Source organism: Actinia tenebrosa, unplaced genomic scaffold, assembly GCF_029948245.1.
Source record: "Actinia tenebrosa isolate PJP-AT-01 unplaced genomic scaffold, QUT_ActTen_1.0 PGA_scaffold4__44_contigs__length_22323623, whole genome shotgun sequence".
NCBI classification, from domain to species: domain Eukaryota; kingdom Metazoa; phylum Cnidaria; class Anthozoa; order Actiniaria; family Actiniidae; genus Actinia; species Actinia tenebrosa.
This window is the reverse complement of record NW_028292581.1, coordinates 1741901-1768212: the sequence shown is the minus strand read 5'-3', so window position 1 is coordinate 1768212 and position 26312 is coordinate 1741901. Positions and strand designations below refer to the sequence as shown.

General features: G+C 37.9%; 1 protein-coding gene across 1 annotated transcript; it reads right to left on the bottom strand.

Moving 5' to 3' along the window:
- Nucleotides 1-2948: 2948 nt before the first annotated feature.
- LOC116299408 (voltage-gated inwardly rectifying potassium channel KCNH6) lies at nt 2949-26020 on the bottom strand. The gene is made up of 11 exons (XM_031708074.2): nt 25773-26020; nt 25462-25695; nt 16211-16336; nt 10633-11228; nt 9178-9636; nt 7833-8055; nt 6873-7049; nt 6116-6315; nt 5452-5704; nt 4879-5114; nt 2949-4153 (listed from the first exon to the last, which is right to left on the bottom strand). The coding sequence occupies exons 1-11, from the start codon at nt 25846-25848 to the stop codon at nt 3632-3634; spliced, it is 3102 nt and encodes a 1033-aa protein (XP_031563934.2). The 5' UTR covers nt 25849-26020; the 3' UTR covers nt 2949-3631.
- Between the last annotated feature and the right edge of the window lie 292 nt (nt 26021-26312).

The following is a 26312-nucleotide window of genomic DNA, read 5'->3' as shown; positions in this document are numbered from 1 at the left end:
AGACCAATCACCCGACTTGTGAGCTATATCTCTAATAGTCTCACAGTATTTCATTAATGGCGCGGTTTGATCCGAGAATTTTTCACAGAAACTGGCTACAAAAGCGTGGAAAGCCGTCAGCCATAAGTCAATACTAGTAACTTTCTTGGGCTGGCAACTGGGCTCCAGCATAATTTTTGGGTCGCGTGAATTTTCGGAGGGTTTCCCCACTGAAAGCGAGTATTTGTCGGGTGTAGGGGAGTTATTAAGAAGGGCGCCAAAATCGACATATTCGTTAGCCCAAATTTTGGATTTAATCTTAGAAGACACGCTCGAGCCCAGAGTCACTGCAGCACTAGTAAAGACTTGGGATGGCCGCGGATCAGAACTCGTTGATATATCTGGTGTCTCATTATTCGAGCGAATATCAGCGACCTCGTCCTCTACAATTGGGGGGACGAGACCCTGTTCCTGTCCAACTCGCGGTTGCGACATAGCTGCCTGCACAGCGTTGGTGACCTCTGTTAATAGAGAGGCAGTCAGGGCAGCCAAGACCAAGGTGAGGGGCCCTGCAGGCCGGTTACTAGGAACATCACGCGCTGAGACTTCTCTGACATCAGCTCTCGATGACCTCGTGCGTCGAGTTTCTCGCTTGGTGGGAGGCATAACTTAACAAAGTGCACGATAAAGGCGTAAATACATAACGTTTTATCTCGCAAAAAATACGAACGAGATAAAATAAGCGCTTGTGCTTTTGCGAAAAGTAAAACATACAAAAAAGAAGGGCAACGCGTAAAAGCGAGTACATAAATCGAGCCAAACGCCGTCCAGAATTATCTATAAAAAAACAGACAAAGCCGTAGTGTATGTAGTACGATATTAAAAGCATCTGTACGCAGAGTGACAGCATAAATTAGAAAAAGGGGAATGAACAGAAAACCGAGTGTAATGGACACACCGTAAGACGGCGATCAAGGGATTGTACACTCAAAATGGTTTCTGAACACCCACTGTTAGGCCAAGCATAGAAAACAAAGCACGTATTGTGCAACCTCACATGCCACACCGCATGTAATGCTAATCTTGACATGCAACACCACTGTCAAGATAAGGAGGGGTGTGCTCCCGGTCTAACATTTCTGGCTAGTCAACAAAACTGCACTCAAAGCGTAACAGATGAACAGATGAACACCATCGTAGGCGTAGAAATTAGTCTTTGTATGCCAGAAACCTCTATGACCCCAATAAATTGCATAAGGAATTGGCTCCAAAACTACGCGTAGTGATAACGACTTTTTGGTTGAAAGCTGCTAACGCCTCCCTATAGAGTGTTTGGCAAACACAAACACGCTCAACCCCATATTGGTCATGCAATAAACGAACTAGGTCCTCAATACCAGAACCCACCAGAACAGGGGTAAGATTGGCACGGGTTAGGTCGTTTGTTCCAATTTGTAAGATAACAATGTGGGGACGAAAAGACTCTACAACATGTAGGTCATAATGGACAAGTTTAGTTTGAGAGTTCTGCCCCCCAACCCCGTGCCACCTTACAATTACATTATTCTCGCAGTGAAAATATAGGCTAAGATCGGAATTACGTTCGATGAAGTCGTGGAGACGACCAATAAAGGAATGTCCCAGAATAAGAATGCGCTTGTCAGCCATAACGCAGTTAGGGTGTAAAAGTAAAATAACTTGCCTGATAACTTTACAGTGAACTTGCTCGACTGCGAGAATAATAGGAAAGAGGCCTCGTGGTAGTAAGACGCGCCTTAAGTACTGCTACGTAATAACAGTAATCATATCCTATTGGTCGACTTGAGATATGCGGATTCATCTAGTTGGATTACCGGATCTAACAACAGTATGTTTCGACATAAATGTCATTATGCTGTCAGCATAATGTTCTCAGTGTTTTATATTACAAATTTAACCTTACCGTGAAACAAAATTACCAACTTTTAAATGATATTTTAAAAAAGAATTGACTTAATGGTTTTACTGATAAGGATTGCTCGGTCGCGATGTAAGAGGACAGCTAATACTCAGTACACGAAGGCGGGTTTATGTATATAAACGATATTTTTGTCTGAGAACTGTCTAAATGCTTGGGTTCTCATTCAGGTCCGGTACTTTATGAGACTAAAAGATTAGTTTAAAAGTATATTCAAGAAGATTTTGCCATCCGAAATATGACAAAAGCGAGAAAAGGGGCGAAGAAAAAGGCAGTTTAGCTTTAAACCTTTGCACTAAAAATAATAAAACTTCGAAATGTAATACTACTGCTTCCAGTCGTGCATGAGGCCAAAGGTTTATACTCTTTTTGGAGCGAAAAAACTCGTACATACTTAGGGACATGGAAAAACTATATAGTTTATTGAAAACTGAGCAGAATGATACTATCAGTATGACATTTTAACTTTCACCAACTTTCACCGCATTTGTTTTCCTCGCTTGCACTGGAACGAAGTGAGTATATTTTAGCTCTCTGGCTGGCTTGTAATCCTCGCTCTCTTCGCTGAAAATAAATTTTTATCCATTTTGTTTTTTTAAAGCACTATTCTAAATAAGCCGACACCATTTCAGGGGATCTGGGTTGGTATAGGATGTTGCCAGGATGCTCCCGCCCACGCGTTAGCACACGCGCGTTATTTATATACTCCTTATTACTATGACCAACTATGACATCTGGCTTCGTCCAAAACCCAGTAACCATCAATATTCATACATGTTGTTCGCTGTGGCTATTTCAAAAACGTAATATATGTCATTTCAAAATTCGTCATACCTTCGACCGTTGGCTTTTCGTTCATAGTAACGCGTAAGACCAGGGATTCCACTCCCAAAATGTTACCCGAAACCGAGTGATGCAACAAGAAAACCAATAGGATAATTCAATAATACGACTAACGCATTTTATCTTCATTTTTCATATTTCGTATACTCTTATTTAAGAAAACAACAAGTTTATTGTAAAAAATGGACCTAACATGTTTTATATACATTAGTTTTTGATTAAAATTTTTTAAATAATTGTAAAATTGTCGTTTTTAAGTTTGTTAATTATCGTTTAAAGAGCTGTCTGGCAACAAATAAGTCTCCGTAAAGCAGCATTCTCATCAGTATTCAATCATTTTACCAGAAAGAAATACAACTATCTTTACCTTTTGTAGTCAAGTTCAATTAAAGACTGGGTAACGAGCGATGCGGTCCCGCATGGCATTATGGGGCAATACTGAAATATACCATAATCATGTGCCCATGAGAAAGCGTTTCCTGGAATGAGCCTGCTTGACAAAAACCGCAATGCCAGGATTAATTTTGCTGTAAGCTTCATGTAAAATGAGATAAAATATTGACATATTTTCTTTGAATTATATAAAAATTGTCCATATATTCCAAAGTTTCTGGATTCCATTACAAATCAACCACTTAAACGTTTCAAAAAATAAAGATTTCATAAAAAAAGGTACATAAGTTTCAAGTTTCAACTTTTGTTGCGATTGGTAGCTTCACTTCATTTTGTGAAAACCGTATCCAGCTGTTTGATTGGACGAATTTTGACCAGTCGTTTGATGTACATGGTGGCAGGCCCATCTTATCCTGTGAGCACTGCCACGCATTCTGGTTCTTCTCTTACGAATTAACATCAAACAGGGGTGTGTTTGGATCCCGTCTTGGTTTTCTCGCTCAGTATAGGTTCGAATGACTTCAATAAAGAAAACATTGACTCAACATCTGAAGACAGTTTTGTTTCTAAGTGAGTCAATCGCGATTCTAGAGCCTCCATTCTGGTCTCGATATTCCTCAGAATTGGTAAACAGCCATTACAAGATTCTAGTTTATTCGATCCCTGTTGTTCTACTGATAAGTCTTCATATTTTGGTGGAACATCTTGAGAAACACTTCTGTCGTAGCCAGGCATAGCAGTTTTTGTATCAGACAAAGGTCTTTTGCCGGCTTTCAGCTTTGCATTATCAATAATAACGTTTGGGTTGAGCATGTTCCTACTGTTGCCATGGATATCATTTGCAACATTGGAGGGGGGAGGGAGAAAGTCTTCCTGTTTGTCAAAAATGTTGTCATTTGGCTTGTTGTTGTGTAAGGATGAGGTGGATGACGTAGAGTGTTCGTTGTCTTTAGAAGTCACGTCACAAGAACATTCAAAGTGCTAGAGCAAATAGAAAATGAATTAATTAGAATTCCAAAAAGAAAGTCATGACTCAGTGAAGGCCATCTTTAAAAAGATAGCGCCCTCCCCGTCAACACCTCATGCAACACGGTGTATAGAGGTTTTGCAGCATCACGTGCCCACGCCCATAATGCAGTTTGGGCTGCCTGTGGTTAGATGGCAGAACACTGAAATCCCTTTGCTCTTGGCAATTAAACTCTTTCTCGTGTAAAACGATTGTTTTGTTCCTGCCATCTAACATGGCTGCCATCACGTGATGGTGCAAAACCTTTATTGTAGAATGGCTTTAAAGTATCATACTCCATGTGTCTCCAAATACTCCAAAACCACTTCAATACTCCAAAATCCACTTCAACCCGAGATATTACGCAACCTTCCCCAATCAAGTTTATCCAAGCTAGAAATGAATGCATCAAATTAAGAAAAGACTTTGTCTAAGTTCCATTCTGGTCTAGCTTGGGTAAACAATATCGTATACGCATGATGAAAACTTGAAATGTTGTTTCTACGCAAGACCAAGAGGAACCACCTTCTCCCCCCCACACGCGCACACAAAACATTAAAAGAAATATTTAATTGAAATGGTGACATCCCGCTGACCGGCATTAGATCAAGATCCAAAAGATTAAAAACCCAAACTACAAACTACCCCCGTCCCAATAAAAACCACACTTTCCCTCGTAATAAATGGGTTACTTAGTTACCTCGTCAGTTTCGTGGTCGCTGCTGCTGGGATCTTCATCTCTCAGATTAAAAGTCAATTCTAAATCACTTTCAAAACTGTGTTTAAATCCGGGATAAAGCTTTTGGATGTGAATGATATCTTCACGCGCTATAGTGCGCAGGTCACAGTAGGTCAGAGCTCGTACGCTTGCTTTGGATTTTCCTGATGGACGGGCAGGATAAGAATTGAAGCTTTCGCCAAAGCTATCTCCCCTGCCTGAGAAAAATGATTAATATTAATCAGTCAAATCTCGTCAACAGAATAAATACAAAATCACAAACAAGCATCTGGTCAGGTCAACCACTCGACTTGCCATTTTTTGGCTCTACAAACAGCAACAACGCGTATTTCCAAATCAGTAGGTAAAATGTTCTCTTACATTCTCTCTCTCTATCTTTCTCTTTCTCTAGAACATGTTGTTACCATTAAACAAATACAATACTCAAGGGAATTGCTAGGTCTGAGATGAGGTAAAACTAAGCTTCAAACGTCAGGTGTTCATGTCTTTTGACATTTGGACCGTGATTCTGAAGTCATAAAAATCAATAATTACCTAATATTGCCATGATGACGTCATCTTGTAGTATTTCTACAGTTCCTCTCATAATGAAATACAGCTGACATACCTCGTCACCTTGATAAACTATATAATCCCCAGGGGGAAGGTGTGTTGTCCTGAGCCGTAGTGCCAGTGCTCTAAGACATCCTTCACTAGCAGATTTAAACACTTTGTACATACTTAAAAGTTCGGTGTTCAGGTGCAGACAAATATCCGCTTGTAAGCATTCTGGGAATTGAACGAGAACCTGTAAAACGGGCAAAAAAATTATAGTTTATCATCAGTTAAGTTAATCCGAGTATAATTTGCATTTTCGACTGGAAAAAAAAAAACAACAAATTTAATCGAAACCACCTCTAGGAGGATCAAAGTAAGGACGCGACTAACTCACGGATCGACTTGAATTTTAGCGTGTTAGGTTTTGCGGAGGAAGGAACACTGAATCAAGGAAGAGACCTGACAACCTCTACTCACGTATGATACCGAGTCAAGGAATGAAACCGGAGACCCCAGAGGTGAGAGGCGAATGCACTACCACTACACCACCCTTAAAAATTAAAAAAATGCTTTTACTTTTGATAATCTTCTCCTGTTCCTGAGAACCTCAAAGGTTGTTCAAAGATGAAATGACACGTTGGTATTTACATTGGTTACATACCTGTTCCATATCAATGCCATTAGTATATGACCAAACATGGTGTGCATAGTCTTCAACTCGTTGTCGTAGGGGAAATGGAATCTGATGGAAGCGAATGAACTCACGAACCCGCTGCATCTGCGCGTGATAACGTGCGGTATTGGAATATAAACGTGCGATAATTGCTGCCACGTTGCCAAAAATGGCGGCGTAAAACAAAGCTGGAACGTCAAAAAAAGGAAAATATTTTTTGAAGTCGGAAGTAATGACTAAGGATGGGAAGAGGTGTTGGTACAAAGTATTTCAATCACCTGTCCCACCAGAAAAGAAGTGTTTACCCAATATGAGCAAATAAATGACCTTAATGAGACAACCCAAGTTATGAATGAAGGGTTTAGATACTTGAGCCCTTCTTCAAAAATCAGTATAAGGCATGTCTTACTAGCATGCACATCTCTTTGCACCTTGTCCTGAGAACATGGTTTCATCCAAAGTCCAGCACTTTAGGAGGAGGTCCTAATAAGGTGCCGGGTGGTCGACTTATAGAGGTAATTGTTCACTGACACATAAAGATGGGCTCATCGCGAATGATTATGGGTAGGTCTTCGTGATAAAGAAGCGTTATATGAAAGTCGTAATAAGGTTGTAATGTTGTGGTCCAAAGGCGTACCCAGAATTTTCCGGGGGGGGGGGGGGGGGGGGAATTTAAATCCGCCACTTTGTTTGGCCCCCAAAACGCCAAACCAAGTGATTGTTACAAGATGTGTTGTATACTTACATCCTATCAACATGACGCAAATAGAAAATATCTTCTCAGTGTTAGTGTTAGGAGAGACATTACCAAACCCTACACTAGTCAGGCTGCTCAGAGTAAAGTATAAAGCTGTGATGTACTTAGACTCTAAATCTGGGCCACTCTCCGGGATCATATCATTGTACGGTGTTTGAATTTGATCTAAAATAAAAACATAAAAGATCGACAAAGTTTGAATGATCGAGGATGAGTTATACAGTCAATGTCATTAACGTTGTCCACCGAAAAAAAACATTTACACATTTACACATTTAGACATTTAGACATTTAGACTAAAGTGAGCCTGAACTTTAAATGTAAAATTCAACTCGTGAATCGAAAATCCAGGATGCCCCGACCATTTAGTGAGCATTTAAGATGGAGAATTGTACTTCAGCGTTTGTTTTATGACAGAACCTTCGAGGAAACACGTGAACGTGATATTTCTTTTAGTCTAAATGTCTAAATGTGTAAAAGTCTAAATGTGTAAATGTGTAAATGTCCAAATGTCTTTTATCGGTGGACAACGTTAATGACATTGACTGTATATCGAGGATGATTGTACTGAACAACACAGCCATCATTGAAAAACATTATACCACTGGGAGGAGGGCGTGCACACCAAAAGTAGTGATGGGGGATTTAGGCGGGGATTACCCGATCAACATTTAGTAAAAGAGGATCATAAAAAAAGATGCTTTTATTTTTTGTTTCAGCATAGACCCTTTTAGCTTGAGTGTAATTCTTTTACGATCACGTATCCCTAGAGAATCAGTATTCAAAATAGAATAAGACACGAACAGGAATTTTGTACTGTTTATACGTTCATTTCTTATGTAAAAAGGCGCCCGCCTTACATAACTTGTCTTATATTCAGTCCCCCGTATAAATGGCCCAAATGTGCTGGTGATGACTGTCATGACGACGGTAAAAGTGTAAACTTACCAGCAAGAATATCCAGCCAGCCTATCGTATTATTTTTCTTGCTTCTCTCTAGATTACCTATAGCATACCATATACACGCTAACCAGTGGGCTAGTAAAGCAAAAGAACACATCAACAGGCAGAGGACAGCCGTGCCATATTCAGAATAATGGTCCAGTTTACGAGCCACGCGCACGAGACGTAGAAGACGGGCGGTTTTCAACAGTCCAATCAGCGTTGTTGTCTAATAAAATGAGAATGAAAAAAAAACCATGACATTTGAATAGGTCTATTCATTGTTCCCCTGCAGTGTTCCTCCCCCCACACCCAGGTATAAATAAATAACGATCAACGTAGGTTGATGGCAATACCTATTTTCAAAGTAGAAAAAAAATAGAAAAAAAATGTGTGAAATAGTGTAGGAGATATGATGGTTGTCAGTAGTTCGGTCATATTCGATTGTATTGACCTGTTAGCTTCGCTGCTATGTCTTCAATCACAAAAAGAATATAATGTATAGAGCGTTTTCACGTGACGTCACAGCGGCCATGTTGGTGTATTAAAACAATACATTTTCTATCCTCCGGGAATTGAACTCTATTTTTATGCAAATACTGTGCAGAAAGCTTCCATTGTTTGGTACACCAATATGGCTGCCTTTTCATGTGAGTGAAAACGCTCTACATGGGACATGCATGATCCCCGTTCTTCGTATTGCCAAATTCTATTTCATCCTACACAGCTTTCCTTTAGGCTGCGTGATTATGTATGGCAGGGGGGGGGGGGGGGGGGGCAGGTGAAATTGAGGGGGGATCGGGAAAATTTTGGTAGGAAAAAGGGGGGATGGGCAAATTTTTATCACAAAAATGGGGGGATGCACAATTTTTGGAAGAAGCTACAAGCCTTGCTTAGGGGGGATCATATTTTTTGCATGACTTTAAGGGGGTGTTAAGAATTGCTCTATTTCACTATGACGTCACGTCAAAACAATCTATTGTTTAAACGCAAAGGATCATAGTCGTCGGAGGGGGTCAAATCAACGCAAATTCGCCGACAATTGTTCTAAAACCCGTATCAATCCACGAAGAGAAGTAGAATAGCCAGCAAACGCTCAGAATATTTTTAGTACATATTAACGCATATTATATCTGAAAACCAGGCCATTTTAGATTAAACTGTTTCGCTAGGAGCAAATTTGGTTATAAACATAAACAAGCAGTGACGTTATAGTGAAATAGGGATATTATTCTGGACATTTCAAATTAAAGAATGAGAAATCAAAAAGTTTTTGAAAACAAGAAATAGAAGGAAAAATGTGAGTAACAAGAGAAAATACGATACTCATTCCTGGAAATACAGTAGGTACCTGATCAGTGTTGCCGATCATAATGAGCAGTTCAAAGGGGATCGCAGCCACAAGATCAATAACAAACCAGGTCTTGAGGTAATGTACTGCTATCCTACAAGGGTTAGACACCACCTCATCATTGTTGTCTACAAACGTTGTCCGAAAATTGATGAAAATATCGATAATAAACATAACGTCCACGATGTAATCTAGTATAACAATGGGATCACTATAGACTTCCCGAGGGCCGTAATCCCGTCGGGTCTCCGGGTCCTTGTTGAGTCGGTCCCGACGCTCGTCACGTGTTAGGATGAAAGATGCCATATATGGTGTTACGATTGCTGTGTAGATGACGAGGAACAAGATCAACCAGTCCCAGAATGCTTTGAAGGGTGAATAGTGTAGGATGGTCCAGGGATGGATGTTGGGTGCCTGGAGTTTATACTCGGGCAATACATCTGCTCCTAGGGACATGACCTAAACACCAAACAAAAGCACTCACATTAATTGGTGTAATACGGCGGTCATCTTGTATTATGGGATGCCGAGGGGGCAAACGTAGAAAATTTATAAAACATAGAGTGGTGGGGTAGTTTGGAGGCTTGGTGTTTTGTATATTGTTCCACATACCAGCAAAATTCAATTTCTTTTTACATTCTGCTCCTCATTAAAAAGCGATCTTAAAAAAAGCGACACCCTAACAGCTGTGCATTGTATAAAATTTACAATGATTGCCCCCTCGGCATCCCATAATTATTTATACAATAGAATTCAAGATGGCCTCAATACCGGTAAAAAGGGCTATTTCAAAAAGGTTAATAATAATGGTTCTTTTTTTGTTTTCACAGGAAGAGTTCGCTTTAGAGAGTACACATATGCAACTTCAATCATCCCACGACCTGACGCTCGAATTCAAACCGTCGCGGCGACAAGAATTTCTCATAAAGATGATCATACCACATGAAGTGTGGCTAAGACCCCGTGTCGCGTCATGTTATCGCGACTTTTCGCCTAGTGTTTGCCGATCTTAATGAAACTCATGTAAGAGAAAGCATCTGCCGAGTCGATAGACATTATCACGATTGAGCTGAAATATTGAACTGAGCCGGGATTTCTCCAAGCCGTGCCAAATTACACGCGCCTATTTAGTGATCTAACTTATTATACCGAAAACGTCTGACTTTACAGACGTTTACCACTTTGCGAACAGGTTTCGAGTGGTCTGGAGATTATCCGGGAAAACCAATTTTACTTCCCAAGTATCAATGTTTCCTTGAATGTTTTCTACCTTTGCTTTAATTTTCGTTATTTTAGTCAGTTATTTTAGAAAGAAATGCACGGTGAGTAAGCGGCGACCCTCAAATGGCTTCCCCATCCAAACAGCCAAGAGCTAAAGCCATTTTTAGGTGACCGTCACACAAAACCTATCATATGGCATAGCGTAAAGTAACTTAACTTGACTATAGATCTGACCTGGGCCACTTTTTCCGTCTTCCCTGGATGGCTTACAGTTGGTTGTAGCCCTGGAGACAACTTGAGCTTCGAGCCCAGCTCGTCATTCTGTTCTAATCCAGAGCTTCGGCTCTTAAATTTCCAAAGAGCCGTATCAGAAGTTGAGCTAGATATCTGCGGTTTGATTGGTAGAAAAAGATTGTCCATGTCAGGCCGCATGGCGGCTATCAACGAATGAGGAGGAAGTTTAGTGTCTTTGTTAAAAAACTCCGGTTTGTGATTGGTTCCTGTACCGGTAGACAAATTACTCATTGACGACGCCTTCGTACAGCCACGCGACCCACCAGGGTGGAGCAATGAGCTTGTCTCAGGTTCTTCTTCATTAGAGCATTCCGGGGGGGTGGCGGGGTGTATGCTCATCAGTGGTATAAACTCTGGGGACTGGACTGTACTTGTAGCACTAGATGTCGGAAGAGAACTTGGTCGTTCTTCCAGCTTTCTGTGTTTATGTTTCGATGTTTTTCTATGTTTGTTTTTCTCGTCGTTGTCTTTCTGAGAAGATCGTCGTTTGAAATTGATTCTATAATTCGCTCGCGAATGAAATGGGAAACATGGTTCTGAAATAAAGTATAAAGATTCAAGTTAAATCGATTGTTTGGTATAGTAATGACATAGGAAAGAGAGCAAAGAGAAAAAAACAACAAGGAAACAAGAACTGCTGTGTTCGAGAATGGGGGCTAAGAAAGGGGGCAATATTCTAAGAGAATAGATGCATGGGGAAACATGCCCCAGAAATCACAGAGGGAGGGGATCTCACTCTCAAAGGAGACAAAATGGTCGTACAAATAACAGATCTGAGGGGGGAGGGGGGGAATGAAATAAATAAAAAATAAAAAACAAGGATCAAAAAATTAGAAACAAAATCCATAACATTAATAAAGGGTTTGACAATATTCAGAAAAAGGGAGAAAATTCTCGTAAAAAATGAAAAAGGCTTAGTGGATAATGGATATATATGCACTGAGGCCTGAAGGTAGAGCATTAGATAAGACAAGCGAGATTAGTTGACATACAGAGATGAGCGATAGTGAGATCGTTTGGATTACCGGAAGGATAAAGTAAAAACTATCGCCCACGGTTTAGATTGCAAAGGAGTTTATCAGATAAAGGCAAATAAAGTCACGACAATATAAATAAATATTCTTACTACATAGAAACCGCTAGTGTAATAAATTTAAATCAAGTAAAAAGATGATAGAAATTTGGCTAAATAGCCCTAAATATGCAAACTTAAGATATGAATTATCCAAAAAATTGTCCGAAAGCAATTTCCACTACAATTTTAAAACTGTCACAGTAGATATGACAAAAACAACAAAACAGATAAAATGTAAAAATAAGAAATACGATGATAAACTTTGTCCAATATTACTAATAGTTTGAATAACAAATACTGAATACACATGGAAACTTTGACATAAGCAAGGTGAGATAATGGTAAATAGACAAGAAAAAATACAAGAAAATTCTAAATTTAGGATTCGATGTCTCAGTTGTCGTGTTTGTTAAATTTAACTTTTTTCCATCTTACCAAGTATTTGGACTAACCCCATTTAATTTTGTGGAATAGAACTTCTATATCTTGAAGAAATCTTAAAGCAATTTTGTCTCATAAATCATAACCTGTATCAAAAACAAAAAAATACTGTTTGTACGTACAAAGTGAGCAAGCGAGACAGCCAAGCTGAAGCAAACACAGCTGCAAGCCAAACAGACCAAGTCTAGATCTAATTTTCGATGAAAAACAGGATCTGCAGAAGTGAAATAACGATGCTTTCTTGTGGACGAATAATTAAAATGCTGCACAAATGCTGGTCCCACAAAAAAAGTCGCTGAACGATGAATTAAAACACGAGTGGGGCATTATGAATTGAGGAAAGGCGAAATACGATCGTCAATATTTTTCATTAAGAAAAAGAATTATATAAAGCATATAACTGCATTTAAAAAACTCACTGACGTACCATTTGAAGATATTTTTTCACTCTTAGAAATTGCCACAACGAAAAAAGGTCTTATTTTCTGCATTAAAAAGAGTAACGACTTATTTAATCCAGCCCCAAGCCAGAATCCATTACGACTGATATCTGACAAAAACATCGGATATGTGGAGTTATCATGTTCGGATGTTAATAGTAATTTATGGAATTCTTGCAATACAAATATTGGAAACTGTTATCTGAGACCTGACAGAACCCAAATCGGCCGTTTGAAGGGAATTAAGGGCCTTGAATCCAGAGCTTCGTCTGCGATAAAGCGGCTAACTGGTCGAATGATTCAGATTCAAGCTCAAATGGCAAAAATTTTCCTCTTAGTAGGAATATTAAGCTTGAGAAAACGAATTTTTTAATATAATGCTTTCAAGAGTGGTGAAGAATTAATCAATCACTCGTTATCATGAGTTTTGCGTGGAAAAATCAAAACAAATCAAATTGAGGAAGTCCATACTACACAAAAACAAGTTAAGAAAATATAAAAAAATGGACTAAATTACCAAAAATACACACACAAAAATATATGTCGGTTACGGAACCAAAATCACAAGAACCGACTTGCAACATATTACACACAGAAGCACAAAATGACAAATAGACAAGTATACGTTTAATCTGTTCTCAGTAGAGTGCAAACAATATATCCATAAAACACTAATTACTAAATTGTTCAAAATAGTGCTAGTTAAATAAAAGAAAACAATAGAATTAAGCCTAAAATAGTGTAAGTTAGTATTACTAATATTTCACGGATATATTGTTTGTACTCTATTTAAGTCACACAAACAAACCGAATCCCGCCGCCAAGTTCAGTCTCAGTTTGATAACAGGGTGTATTGTGGTCTAAATTTGGTACAAACAACACTATATAAGGCATAATGGACAAAATATGATTTGCACCGGAAGCTATATCACAATGACCATATTCGCTTTTTTAAGAAAAGGTCTATATTAGGGTTCTTCTACCGCCTTCGGGCGACAACTACTAGCCTTTTAGCAGGTCAATAAAATAAGAGAGCATATGCGATCATCGAGGACAGTTTCCCAATTTGTCCCTTCAAACCATTTTATTTCCTTTAATTCTATATATATGTTGACCCCTTGAAAAATAACCCATTGTTTTGTCCCTTCAAACCATTTTGTTTTCTTCAATTCTCAGTGCAAGAGGTCTATAACTTCTTATGAATAGTTTATGAGTTATATTGCATTCAATCACTAATTTCGGTCCCACAATTCCATGCAAGTCGAAGGATTTGTTACCAGGCTCTTTTACACAGTAAAAATCATATATAACGAGAGTATTTAACGAGCGTACGAAGATACAGATACATGATCCAGAATATTTAAAAGCTGCACAGTCACTAGTCTCCCCCACAGCCGCTTTCAGTGTCGTCACGCAACGCTTTCTCCCCTCGTTGCGTGACGACACTGAAAGCGGCTGTGGGGGAGACTACACAGTTACGGACTCCTCCACAGAATCCGAGATGCCAGATTGCTTCCCTGTGTGTTTATGCGGTCAATGATGGTCTACATGCACAAGTGATAAGGGAATTTCAATAAAATGTTTCACTCAACAAATTGCTTCAATACTTGCTGTAGTCGTGATACCAAAATAAAGAAAAAAACATGGAAGAAGTCAAATGTTCGACTTCAAGCAAGGATCTTTCTGGAAATATTTGCCGTTTTCGCATTCTGAATGAATGTAACAATAAATAAAAAATATTGTCATTCCTTTGATATGTTGCTTTTTTATTGCGGTTCAAAAGGTAGAGTGAGTTGTTTTGGGGATTTCCTTGAGCTTAACGTGGTCGATATTCGGTGCTAAGCCTCCAGCCTGACCATTATTTAGGTAGAGAAGAGCGCATTTCGAAAAATAAACTATAAAACCTCAAAAATCGTGCTGAAACTTCGCCAGAAGATTAAACAAGATCAAGCTACGACTGCGGCAACTTGAGGTTTTGAAGCAAATTGAATTGTTAAGTGAAACATTTTATTGTCATGTCTTCATCATAACTTCCATACATTCCCTAATGTGCTTGTGCATGTTGTAGGCATCTCGTTGTAGGCCATCATTGAACGCATAAACACACAGGGTGACCACCGCAGCAATCTGGCATCTTACTTATGGGATTCTGGGTTTATGAGATTCTTGGGTTCTGGGATTCTGGGATTCTGGGATTCTGGTATTCTGTGGGATTCTGTGGGATTCTGTGGGATTCTGTGGGATTGTGGGATTCTGTGGGATTCTGTGGGATTCTGTGGGATTCTTGGGGATTCTGGGGGATTCTGGGGGACTCTGGGGGATTCTGGGGGATTCTGGGGGATTCTGGGATTCTGGTTCCTGGGGTTCTGGGTTTTGCAATAAAAAAATGGTTTTTAAACTTGAAAAAAAAGCCTATGTCCCTTATAAGCCACCGTAATAAACTAATGTCACGATGGCGTGGTGGTAAAACGCTCGCCTCTCACCTCTGAGGTCCAGGGTTCGAATCCCAGTTACCCAATGTGAGCTGAGTTGGTTGGTTCTCTTTCTGACTGCGAGAGGGTTTTTCCGGTCCACCGTTTTTTCCTCCCTAATCAAATCAACCCTAACTAATTCAAACTGGTTAGAGATGTGCTCAGGAGTCATACATGGACAGTATAGCGGCTGCCAGAGGCACCTTCACATGCTTTCAGTTCGACCCCGTTGAGCTGCGCCACTGCTGTACTTGCGGTGGTGATAAGCAATGGCAAGTTTTTTTGGAGCTCTTCAAATGGTCACGTGAGTTAGCCGAAATTCAAAACGAGATTGATCGGTAAACCAACTTAAAGTGACTTTGGGTTACCTGTTCAGATTCGATAGAGATATCTTTATTTATTGCCATGCATGGAATAACTTATGAGACATTCTGAACGTTACCGCACTACCTATCCTTGAAGTGCAACCACGTCACTCAAAATTCCTTGAGATTAATAGAATTAAATAACAATGAAACAGCCACCATGCTGGTCAATCTAACACATATCTAACTAGTAAAGCTAATGAGGACTGCTTTGTTATCGTCAACAAACATGACGGCTATGACGTAACATGCACACCAAGGATACAGTCATCTCGAAACCAAGATTATTTTCTTTTTCATTTATATTTTTTGTGCTTACTTTTGAGCAAATATGGTTTCTTGGTAGAAATATTAGGCAGGAAAAACGCTGAATGGCTCATTCTCTCGCGCTTCTCCAAAAAACTATCATCACTAGGCTCTCACAATGTATGTTTGGTTTGTCAAAGGATATTTCAAGGAAATTGAAAACGTGAAAAACATGAAAAACTAGCAGTGCGATTATATAATTTCAATATAAAACCTGGCCAACACTTGGAAGTGCAATCACATTCTACATCACATGACAAACAATACATGTCCATTTATGTACACCACATGACCATTTATTCTCTTCACTTTAAACCCCTTAAGAAAATCTCTTTCCCATTTAATTAAGAATTTAACTGAAGAAGAAGCGAGACAAACAATTCAAGATTTTATTCAGCTAAAATGTACAGTGATACTCACTTTTTTGAATGACGTCATCCCTGTTAGGCGACCACGTGACATCTTCATGATTCACTATGTACATTACCACAGTCCCCGACTCAGTTTTGACCGGGGCGACAAGAACAGAGCACAGGAAAGCAGTCCCTGTTAAGAACAAACATAAAACATAAACTATATAAACACACTGAATAAAATTAATGTGTGACAAAAACGTGCTTGTAAGTGAGCCTCCCTGTGGGTAAAAAAAGTAACTATCACAGTGCGTTTCAAGCACGTTGAATATTTGGACCACCAGCTTCCAGAATTCACCTACTGCTATTGTTAAAAAGACTTTATTGGCGCCCTTGCTTTCCGGCTTGGTAGAGTTTTGGGGCTGTTGAAGTTTGCACATAAGTTTACAATGATTTGTCAGTCTTACAAAACAAGGCAATACTCTTCGAAGAATTTTTTTTTTCTTTTTATTGAAGGTTGGCTTCAAGGCAAAAGTCCCCTGAATTCAAACGCTCAATGTTTTCCACAGAAGTTCCTTTTGAAGTTCCCAAGTTGGCGACGAACTTTGGACGTAATCTAGACTGTTACCAGTTCCTGTTTTCTTACTTAACTGAGTCGAGTCGGGATTTTTCCTTTTTGGTCTCCACTCCCCGCGCGACCAAGTTGGGGAAAAACTAGACTCAACCAATGAGGAAGGAGGGACTGCTAACATCCTAGACGGAACCGCTGGTTTAAAGTAATATGACAATGTCAGTTGAAATTCAAGTTCGGTGCGCACTTTCACCTGGGATCAATAGATTCGCCCAAACGAAGACTGACACATAGAATAGAGGATTTCGCTCGCAGTCTACGATTTCCCCAGAACAAACGACCTCTCGCACCTATAAGCCCGGTGCACACATCAAACCTTGGATATAGCAAATGTATTAGATACTCAAGTCGGTCTTCCTCTGATCTTGGTTTTGATAGACGATTGTGTTGATAAAGAGAGGGCATTTAATCCGTGAAATAAAGATTATTAGCGGACGCATCTAGATATCAAACAAATAAGTATGCCTATTCTTTGCACTTCCATATTGTACGACACACCAAGAAAGCATTAATAAGAGAGGGAAACCTCTTAATAACGCGCGCGCCATTTAAATTCCCGGTTGGTCGATTTTTAGTAACAGGATGCAGTTTAAATTTCGCCTTACCCTACTCCCGTGCGTCATCATCTTGCGCACGGGCGCTCTTTCCGTTTCGTCTTTAGTCAATCTCATACCCAGAGCCTGTGTTCTTCTGGCCTGAAGAACGAGGACTCTGGCATAATCCATTTTTTGACGCATGCGAAATTTTTTCCTAAGTGAAATATAATCAATGAAAATCATGCTTTCAAGAAGAGTTCTGTGTTTACTTACGATCAAAATAAAAATTAGAAATTCGGAACATATTTTTGGCAAGTCTTTGAACGCATGCGCTCTTATACCGGACGTCCAAGAAATCCTGGTCTAAAAAATGGATTATGCCAGAGCCCTTGTTCTTCGCCGCGGGCCAGAAGAAACGCAGGCTCTGGGTACGATATTGGTTTTTAGTGTTCAAAACAATAAACGGAAAGAGCGCGCGTGCGCAAGTTGATGACGCACGGGAGTAGGGTAAAGCGAAATCTAAAATTTAAAAATTCAATGATAATAAAGCCAGTGATAGTGATAATGATGATGATATATAAGATCTTAGCAAGTTAGAGCACATTTTGTACTACATTAAGACAGTGCGAAGAACGAAAGTACTCGGCTTAAAAAAACGCGATCACGGGATTTCTGGCTTTCTGTTCGTCTATCCTAAATCGTGTCACGCGTCACGTCATATTATAGGTATCCTTCTTCATGATCACAGTGAAAATCCGTTTAAAAATAAATAATTAAACAGCCGCCATGTTGGTTGATCTAACAAGACAAGTTTATGAGGAATACTTTGTTATCGTCAACCAAGATGCATCTATGACGTAACATGCTCCCTGGGAGAATACAAAATCTTCTCAATAGAAACCTTGCAGGATATTCCCAATACAGCCAACTTCAGAGGACAAAACAATAGAATCTTACTCTCATGAGAACTGAAATTTATTGTTTTGTCCTCTGAGTTGTACGGCTCTGAGAATTGCAGAAACCAGTCTATAGTATTAAGTAATGATGATAAAAGAACAGTGAAATGATCTACAGAATAGATAAGCCCTCTGAATGCAAATTGAACATGGATGCAATATAAATGTACTTCAAAACTATATGCAGAAATATAACAAACTTCAGCAATACCAATCAATCAAGTTCAAACCGTCACGTACCAGGGCCGAAAGACTCTTAAGGCGCGATTACACGGAGTAATGTTCTCTGCCGGCAACATATCTCGCAACGGCGTTGTGACACAAGTCAGTTGCATTGAGCATTGCAGCGGGTAACCTACAGCGCAATTTTTAAAATATTGCAAGACAAATAGCAGCAATCGTTTCGAAAAGTAGAATTCGTTTCTACTTTTGGCAACAATTGCGTCTCCGTTGCACCGTGTAGACACTCTTGCAGCTTGTGTCGCGTTGCAAGACAAGAACAAAGAAAATTGCTTCGTGTAATCGCGCCTTAAGCCTCATATAAACACAATGTATTTGACCCATAATTATGACAATCTTATTCATCTTCTTTTCTTATATTCATATCATATTCTATTTATTGAATTTTCTAACTAAATGGAAATACATCTTTGAATTATACGAAAATTTCTTTCCTCGTTTTCTTTTTTTCCCTTTTTTGCCCATTACTTTTCTTTAATTACGAAAATCATTTCAGATTTAAAAACATTGCTAGCAAGCAGCACTTCTTGGGTGAAACTTGAATTTCGTCTTCCAAGTGTTTTGATAAATCTAAAGCACCTACTTTCCAACATTGTCGAAGATGTTTACAAATGTTAAAAGAATTTTGTCTTTTGTTCAAGTAGTGAAATATTGATGCATCTTGACAAACCTTTCAATCAGCCAATAAAAAAGAACCTTTATCATTAAAGTTTTAAGCAAGCTGGAAAAGAACCGCCAGGGTGTGTCAGGGAGTGTCACTGTAGTGTCATTCGCCCCCGGTCAAGCCCCCGTTATAATTGAGGCTGGATCCAACCCTGATTCTACCTCACTATTCTCAAGAAAATCTGGTTCACAAGTAACAAAAATGCAAGCCCAATACAGCGCCAGTGCTTCAAAAAATCAGACAAGCTAAATAATGATTCATAAGATAATAGTTATTTGCAGACTCTATGATTGCACGAATGAAGGCTAGTCAATCATTCTACAATAATACATGGATATTTTCGACAAAAAGACAAAGAGATACATTGTTTTGTCATATTTTGTATTTTTGGTGCTCTTAAAAAATCTCGAACAAAAATCCCTACAAAAATATATTTTTCATATGTACCTGATATAAACTTTTTCTAAAATGTTGACATAACCTAGATTTTTAGGAGTTTTTTTCAAATGGGCTAATAATAAAATAGAGTCCCATGCAAAATTTGAGGGTTTTGCCCTGTTGAAGCTCAAAACGCGTATGGTTCTTCAATAAAATCTTGTAGATTTTTCAGCGTTTTTTGAGTGCGCGCACATCGTGGGCTCAAATCGAAAGTTCAAAAGTAGGCAGCCAAAAGGGGCTACTACGGATTTCACCGAGCTGTGGCGACACGTCAAAAATTTGTCTCGCTTCCACTCCCAAAGTTGTCTACTGACACGCCTACTATTGTCACTGTCTCGGATCTAGCACATTGCCAGTAAGGTAATATCGCTGTAATACACGCACTGCTGTATCAAAGGTAGGCGTGTCAGTAGACAAATTAGGGTGTGGTAGCGAGACACATTTTTGACGTGTTGCCTCAGTTCGCCGTAGTAGTTCAACTTTTACCGTCAAATACATCTCTTAGGCCAGAAATAAACTGAAATGATATACCAAGACAGAGTACAGGCCATACATCTGGGTCTGGTTGTACAAAGCGTGGATAGCACTATCTGGCAGATAAATCCTTATCCAGTGGATAATTTGATGCTGTTATCCAATAAATTTATCCACTGGATAAGATTTATCAGTTGGATAGTGCTATCTTGGCTTTGTACAACCGGGCCCTGTAAAACAATTACTAGGCATGTAGCACTTAAAGGTATATAATAGTAAGGCTGTGTTCATAATGTTGGCAGAGGGGGGGACAGATGAAATCTTTAAATGACATCCCCCCTTGAAGTCCCCCCCAAAAATAACTATCCCCCCTGGGCAACCTCTCGTAGCTTCTCCTAAAAATTTTGCATCCCCCCCAATTCTCTTTAAAAAATATTCAAACCCCCCCCCCTCCATTTTACTGGTAAACATTTTTCTCAATCCCACCTAAATTTCACCTGCCCTCCCCCCTCTGCCATACATTATGAACACAGCCTAATAATAGTAACAGTAATGCTAATAAGTATATGTAATAGGACTTCATGCTGTCCAATTAAGAAATAATTGGACTAGGATAATTCCAAGCACTGACAAAATTGGATGAGGCCGTAGGCCGAGTCCAATTTGGCAGTCAGAGGAATTTTTCGAGTCTAATTATTTCTTGATTGGGGAGCACGAAATCCCATAACCTATTAATTATATCTGCTTAATTAATCCCATATCAACAAGACCTGTCCAATTAAGAAAATAATTGGACAGTTACCTATATGGGATTAATGAGAAGCTGTATAATTACAACAATAAAAAAAATATTAAATATTATTATAATTATTATATTTATAATCATATATATTCATGTATAATATATTTCAGTGTGACTCCTCAACATCTTTTCAATTAAACCTAAGAAGCTTGGACTCCTATTACTAAGCTGTTGATAATCAAGATTAAGGATTCCTTACTATATTGTCATTATCAAGAAATGCACAAATAGATAGATAAATGATACTATTGGTGCTTTTTCATCTGACAACTAGTGGAAATTAGACAGCTGTTGACCCACACACAAGTAAAGATGTCACACTACATATAGATACAATGATATATATATATACTAGAACATTGTTATTAAAATTGATAGAAAAGTATAAAAATAACTAGGCATAGCCATTAATGATTCATATACATAAACATGTCATACTACCCTAGTTTGATCAAAAATGTTAGAATGCCAAAAATGTCACAAAAGAAATGCAATCAATGTCCTTTTACGAATAGAGACAGTGGTAGGAGTTTACCACAAGTGCAGCATGATTTCAAACATAAAATCTGTTATGACAAAGAATACCATAGTAATCCCTGAAGATTGGTGCTAATACCCTGAAAGCTTGGGAATAAGCTGGCTTAACAGTCAAAGAAACATTTAGCTTATATAAAGAAATGTTTTGATCTTAGAGTTTTATGTCCTTGTATTTAATGTCTTTCACTATGAATTATTAACAGAGTTCTTCACTTAAGTTAGAGGTATCTTTAAGAACCTTTCTTACAGCCCAAAATAACATTCATATTCAAATATTTAAAATATTCAGCAGATTAAAGAGTGGCTCACTATTAAATTTCTTTCCCATTGTGGTTAAGCATAAAATGTTTTTCATCATAGCTGGACCTATAAACACACTATAATTATTTCTTAAATAAAGTCAATATACAATACAGAACTTCTATGTCAGAAGATAAAACACATTCTTCAATTTAAGCTGTCTCATAAGTTTCATTAAAATTCATAACTTTCATATTAAATACTATTTTTAACTTTTTGTTGTAATGAATTGTCATAACAGTAATATACTTTTTAATATACTGTATGATATGTCCCTGAAAACTAATGCATATGAGAAACAAGAAAAAAACAATTTTTGATCAAAGGGACAGTCCTTTTTATACTGAAAAAATTACTGTATTGCCAAGGGTAATATTGGTGTAATACAGTCGATCCCAAAAACGTTGTCCAAGTGAAAAGAGGTTTATAGGACAATAGATGTCACGTGTCTCATTAAATATTCAGTTTTACGCGCGTGGATTTTTTAAATTAGCATACTGATGCAAAAGTAAATTACAGTATTGAAAACTGAATCTGAAAGATGCCGCGGGCTTTCTCGGATGATTTAAGGTGGAGAATGGTATACCAACATTTGTTTTATGCAAAAACATACCAGGAGATAGCCGCTAATCTGTTTGTAAGTCCTGAAACGGTCAAACGGACGTATGGTAAGAAGGTATGGTACGTGCAGATTGGTTTGCTCATTACTCATTACTCAGTCTTGCAGAACGTCCTCTAAGTCTGGTAAGGCTTTCACTAGCTCAGAACTTAGCTCTGAAACGGTCTCTAACACTGGAAAATTGGGTAAACTTCTTACAACGTAGCTAGACTTCTTCTTGGAGTCCAAAACCCGAACTTCTAAAGTCGAAAGAACTTGTTTTGAATTACCCGCCGTTGACATTTTCTGCCACGCATGTGATGCAGCACGTTCAGATTCCTATTTCCACACGCGCGTAAAACTGAATATTTAATGAGACACGTGACATTTATTGTCCTATAAACCTCTTTTCACTTGGACAACGTTTTTGGGATCGACTGTATATAGAATTAATAAAAATAATCTTCCAAAACATATCAGCTGTTAATAATATAAGCTAAGCTTGTTTATAAAAAGATGGAACTTCCTTGACTTTGCAACAAAGGACACTCATATTTTCTTATCATATTTATCTAGTTGTCAATTCAAAAACTTTACGATGGTTTTGATACAAATTTAATCAACAAAATACAAAATACATTCCTTGATATATTCCATGTTCAACATATATTCCTTTGTTTACTTAACTCAATTTAAATTAAATTTTCAAATTAATTTATTCTATGCAAACAAATCATTTAAGGTTGTTGTGAACCTTTATTACAAAACTGTTTCTATACAGTGTATTACCATAACTTTCTTTCATATTTTCATTATTAGAAAAATTTAAACTATATTTTCATTTTTTTAAAAAAGCTTGTTTTGACAAACATTTTACTACTACTTTACAAAACGTAAAAATTTGAGCAAAGCTCATATTTTGGTTCTGACTGATTCGATAAGTTGGTTCCAGTTTCTGCAAAAAAATTCAACTTATTAAATCAGTCTAATATATATATATCAGTATTAGTGAGTTAGAAGTAGAAAGAGCAAAAATGAAGATGAAAATTTGATAATGACAGGTATATACAATGAAAGTCATCTCATTGTCGACATATTATTTTTGCTTCCAAGCTCATTGTTCCTTTTTAGTTGTCCAATTCTTTTGTTATTTCCATTTTTAAGCCACCCCCTAGAAATCATACTGGATCCAATATTGACCATCAAGCTAAAATGAATATATATATTTACATGTACGTTGGAGAGCTTTAGCGCTGTTCATCTAAGTAAACAAAATTGTCCTTGTTTTATAAGAATAGCACTTAATAGCCAGTTACTAACGAATCTGTAACCCTTGTTACACCAGAGAACCCTGATAAAAACCGTTGAAGCACAGGAGAGAACCAACTAAAAACTCTACTCACAGTCTGGGACCACCATTATGACACCAGTGTTTGCCCTAAGTATGAAATGTTAGATTGCTAGCTAGCTAGAAGCATAGCTGGTGGTAATATATATATATATATATATAGGAGTTGGTGTATTGGTAATAACGCTTTATAAACAGCTGATTTTCACCCTTGGTGTCTTTTACTTACCTATTAGCAAAAATCAACGTTTTAAGAAATTCTACTTCCATGCACATAAAAATAAGTGTAGTTAGGGCTAGATTCTTATTTTCAAAAGTCTGAATGATCCATATAAAGCCACGTTCTCAAGATCAACACCACCCCAAATTCCAATTAGATTTCATTACATCGAGATTTCACAATTCTTATCTATTTATTTTTTAATTTTAAAATGAAAAAACTTTCTTTTGTCTTAAAAAGAATCTCCTTGGAAATAAAATAAAAATTAATATATATAATATTTGTTTTTGTTTTTGTTTTTTTTTTGTTTGTTTGTTTGTTTTTTATGACATTTCGGTGTCTTTTAGGTGACAAGATTGTTTATTACTAACGATTACGAAAAAAAAAATTTTTCACCTCTTTTTTTTGAAAGTGAAAATCGTGAGACCATCTTGTATATATTGGTAACATCATATTTTCATTGACTAGGTTTTGACGTGAAAAATAAGAGATGTGTTAAAAGTAAACAGATCTTTCATTGGAAATTTTATAGAAGAGAAATGATACCACAAAGTTAATTGCTGAAATACAAGCTGGACGATGATCGATGACAAGCGCGCTGTATTAAAATTAGCCAAACGTATACAAACACTTTTGCATATAAATTGCAAACGACGCTCTGGTCTCAACAGGCAGGAAATACAAATAGAAAGGAAAAGATAAGGAGTATTAAGGAGTACATTTAAGAAACTTATGAAACAATAAAGAAAAAGCATTTCTTGTTAGAACTACTTCCAAATCGAACTACCAATCGAGAATAAGTAAGGGTTCGAATTTTTCGACCTTTGGCTGACAAATCACATGCAAACATTACTAGATTCGTGCGGTCAACAGTCATTATGTCCTCAAACAGAGTTAAAAGCAAGAAATATAAATAGTAAAGTGTATTAGGACATACTGGTGTGGTAAGAATGCCAAATGCGAACACCATTTGCAGTTGTATAGCCGGGTAAAAGGAAAACAGCACGCCGCGTAAAAGGCTTGTCTCATGACTAAGTGGTTATTTATGAGATTACTAAATGAACGATCGATCACAAACAACACAAAAAAGTCAATATCTTAATGTCAAACGATGGCAGGCTAGAGCCGAGAACATAAATTTTCGCTTCGAGGAGGTTTTTTATTTAGGAATCAGCAAGGAAAGATAGTTTAGTCACGGCTAATTTAAAACTCTTGAGGTAGAACATGTAGTTATTGTTGTTATATGTTGGTGTCTGCATGTACATGCCGTGTGTGATGCGGTGAGGCCGTATAGGATCACTTCAGTTGCGTGATAATACTCCATGATACACTAAATCCTTTATACTGTAACTGCTTAAAATCTGCACAAGGATTATCAGATGAACAAGTATCGGTATAAATGAGGGCGAACACGTTGAAAATGTAAAGGATAACATTGTATGGTTATAATGTGTGGTTGAAGTTGGGTACAACAATACATCAATGAGCACATGAATGCAAACACATTGTCAAAATAATAACAAAAAAGCTGAACTTGAACATCAATAATAAAAACCACCGTATAATTAACATACCGTCTTTCCTGTAGTAGAGGATTTCAATATGTTTTTCTTCAGTGCCTTTGAGGGCATTTTGAACTTCTCTTCTTGCCGTTTCACTAGTGCCTTGCCCGCACAAGAAGTCACAGCTACAATGCCTTTGAACGAGCTCTGCTCGACTATACCCTGTCAATTCACAGAAGCCCTCATTACAGTATATAATCGGTAAGTTTGAAGCTTGAGCATTTCCAAGGACAAAGTTCCTATCCGCTAAATAATAGAATAAAACAGGATTTTCGCGTTAACTTCACACATGGCATCTTTGTCTTTGAGTCATCTGTACTTACGAGATCCGTCGTATTTCTTGATAATGGTCTGTATGAAGGTATTCTGGGGCGCAACAAGACCTTTTTTGATCGGCATCCTAATGTTTTTATCGAGAAAGAGAGGTCTAAATCATATTGTGTTTTGCTAAATCCCCGTAAATTGATCATACCACTAGCAACCGGTCCAATTCTGTTCACACATGCTTGAAATTAAAGACGAGTACTGTCTTGCTATTGGCTGCCCGCCGACCAGTACACAAACACTGTAATATCACCTCTAAACTAAATTACCTTTTTCTCTTTGTAGAACTTTTTATGGTACAAACGCATTTTCAAATACACTACTTTATATGCAAATCTAGTTTTAAAGTATTCATGTCTTTTTGAGTGGGTAATTTTCAAAGTATTTAGAAGGCATTAATATTTGACTAGGGCTAATTTGTTCCTCAATGATTATCACGTAATGGGTTGCCATGACTGCCAATGTTCCTGACAAATCTTCCTTCATGTAAAACATTTAAAACTTTTGACCAAAAAAATAAAAATATCGTCAAAACATGG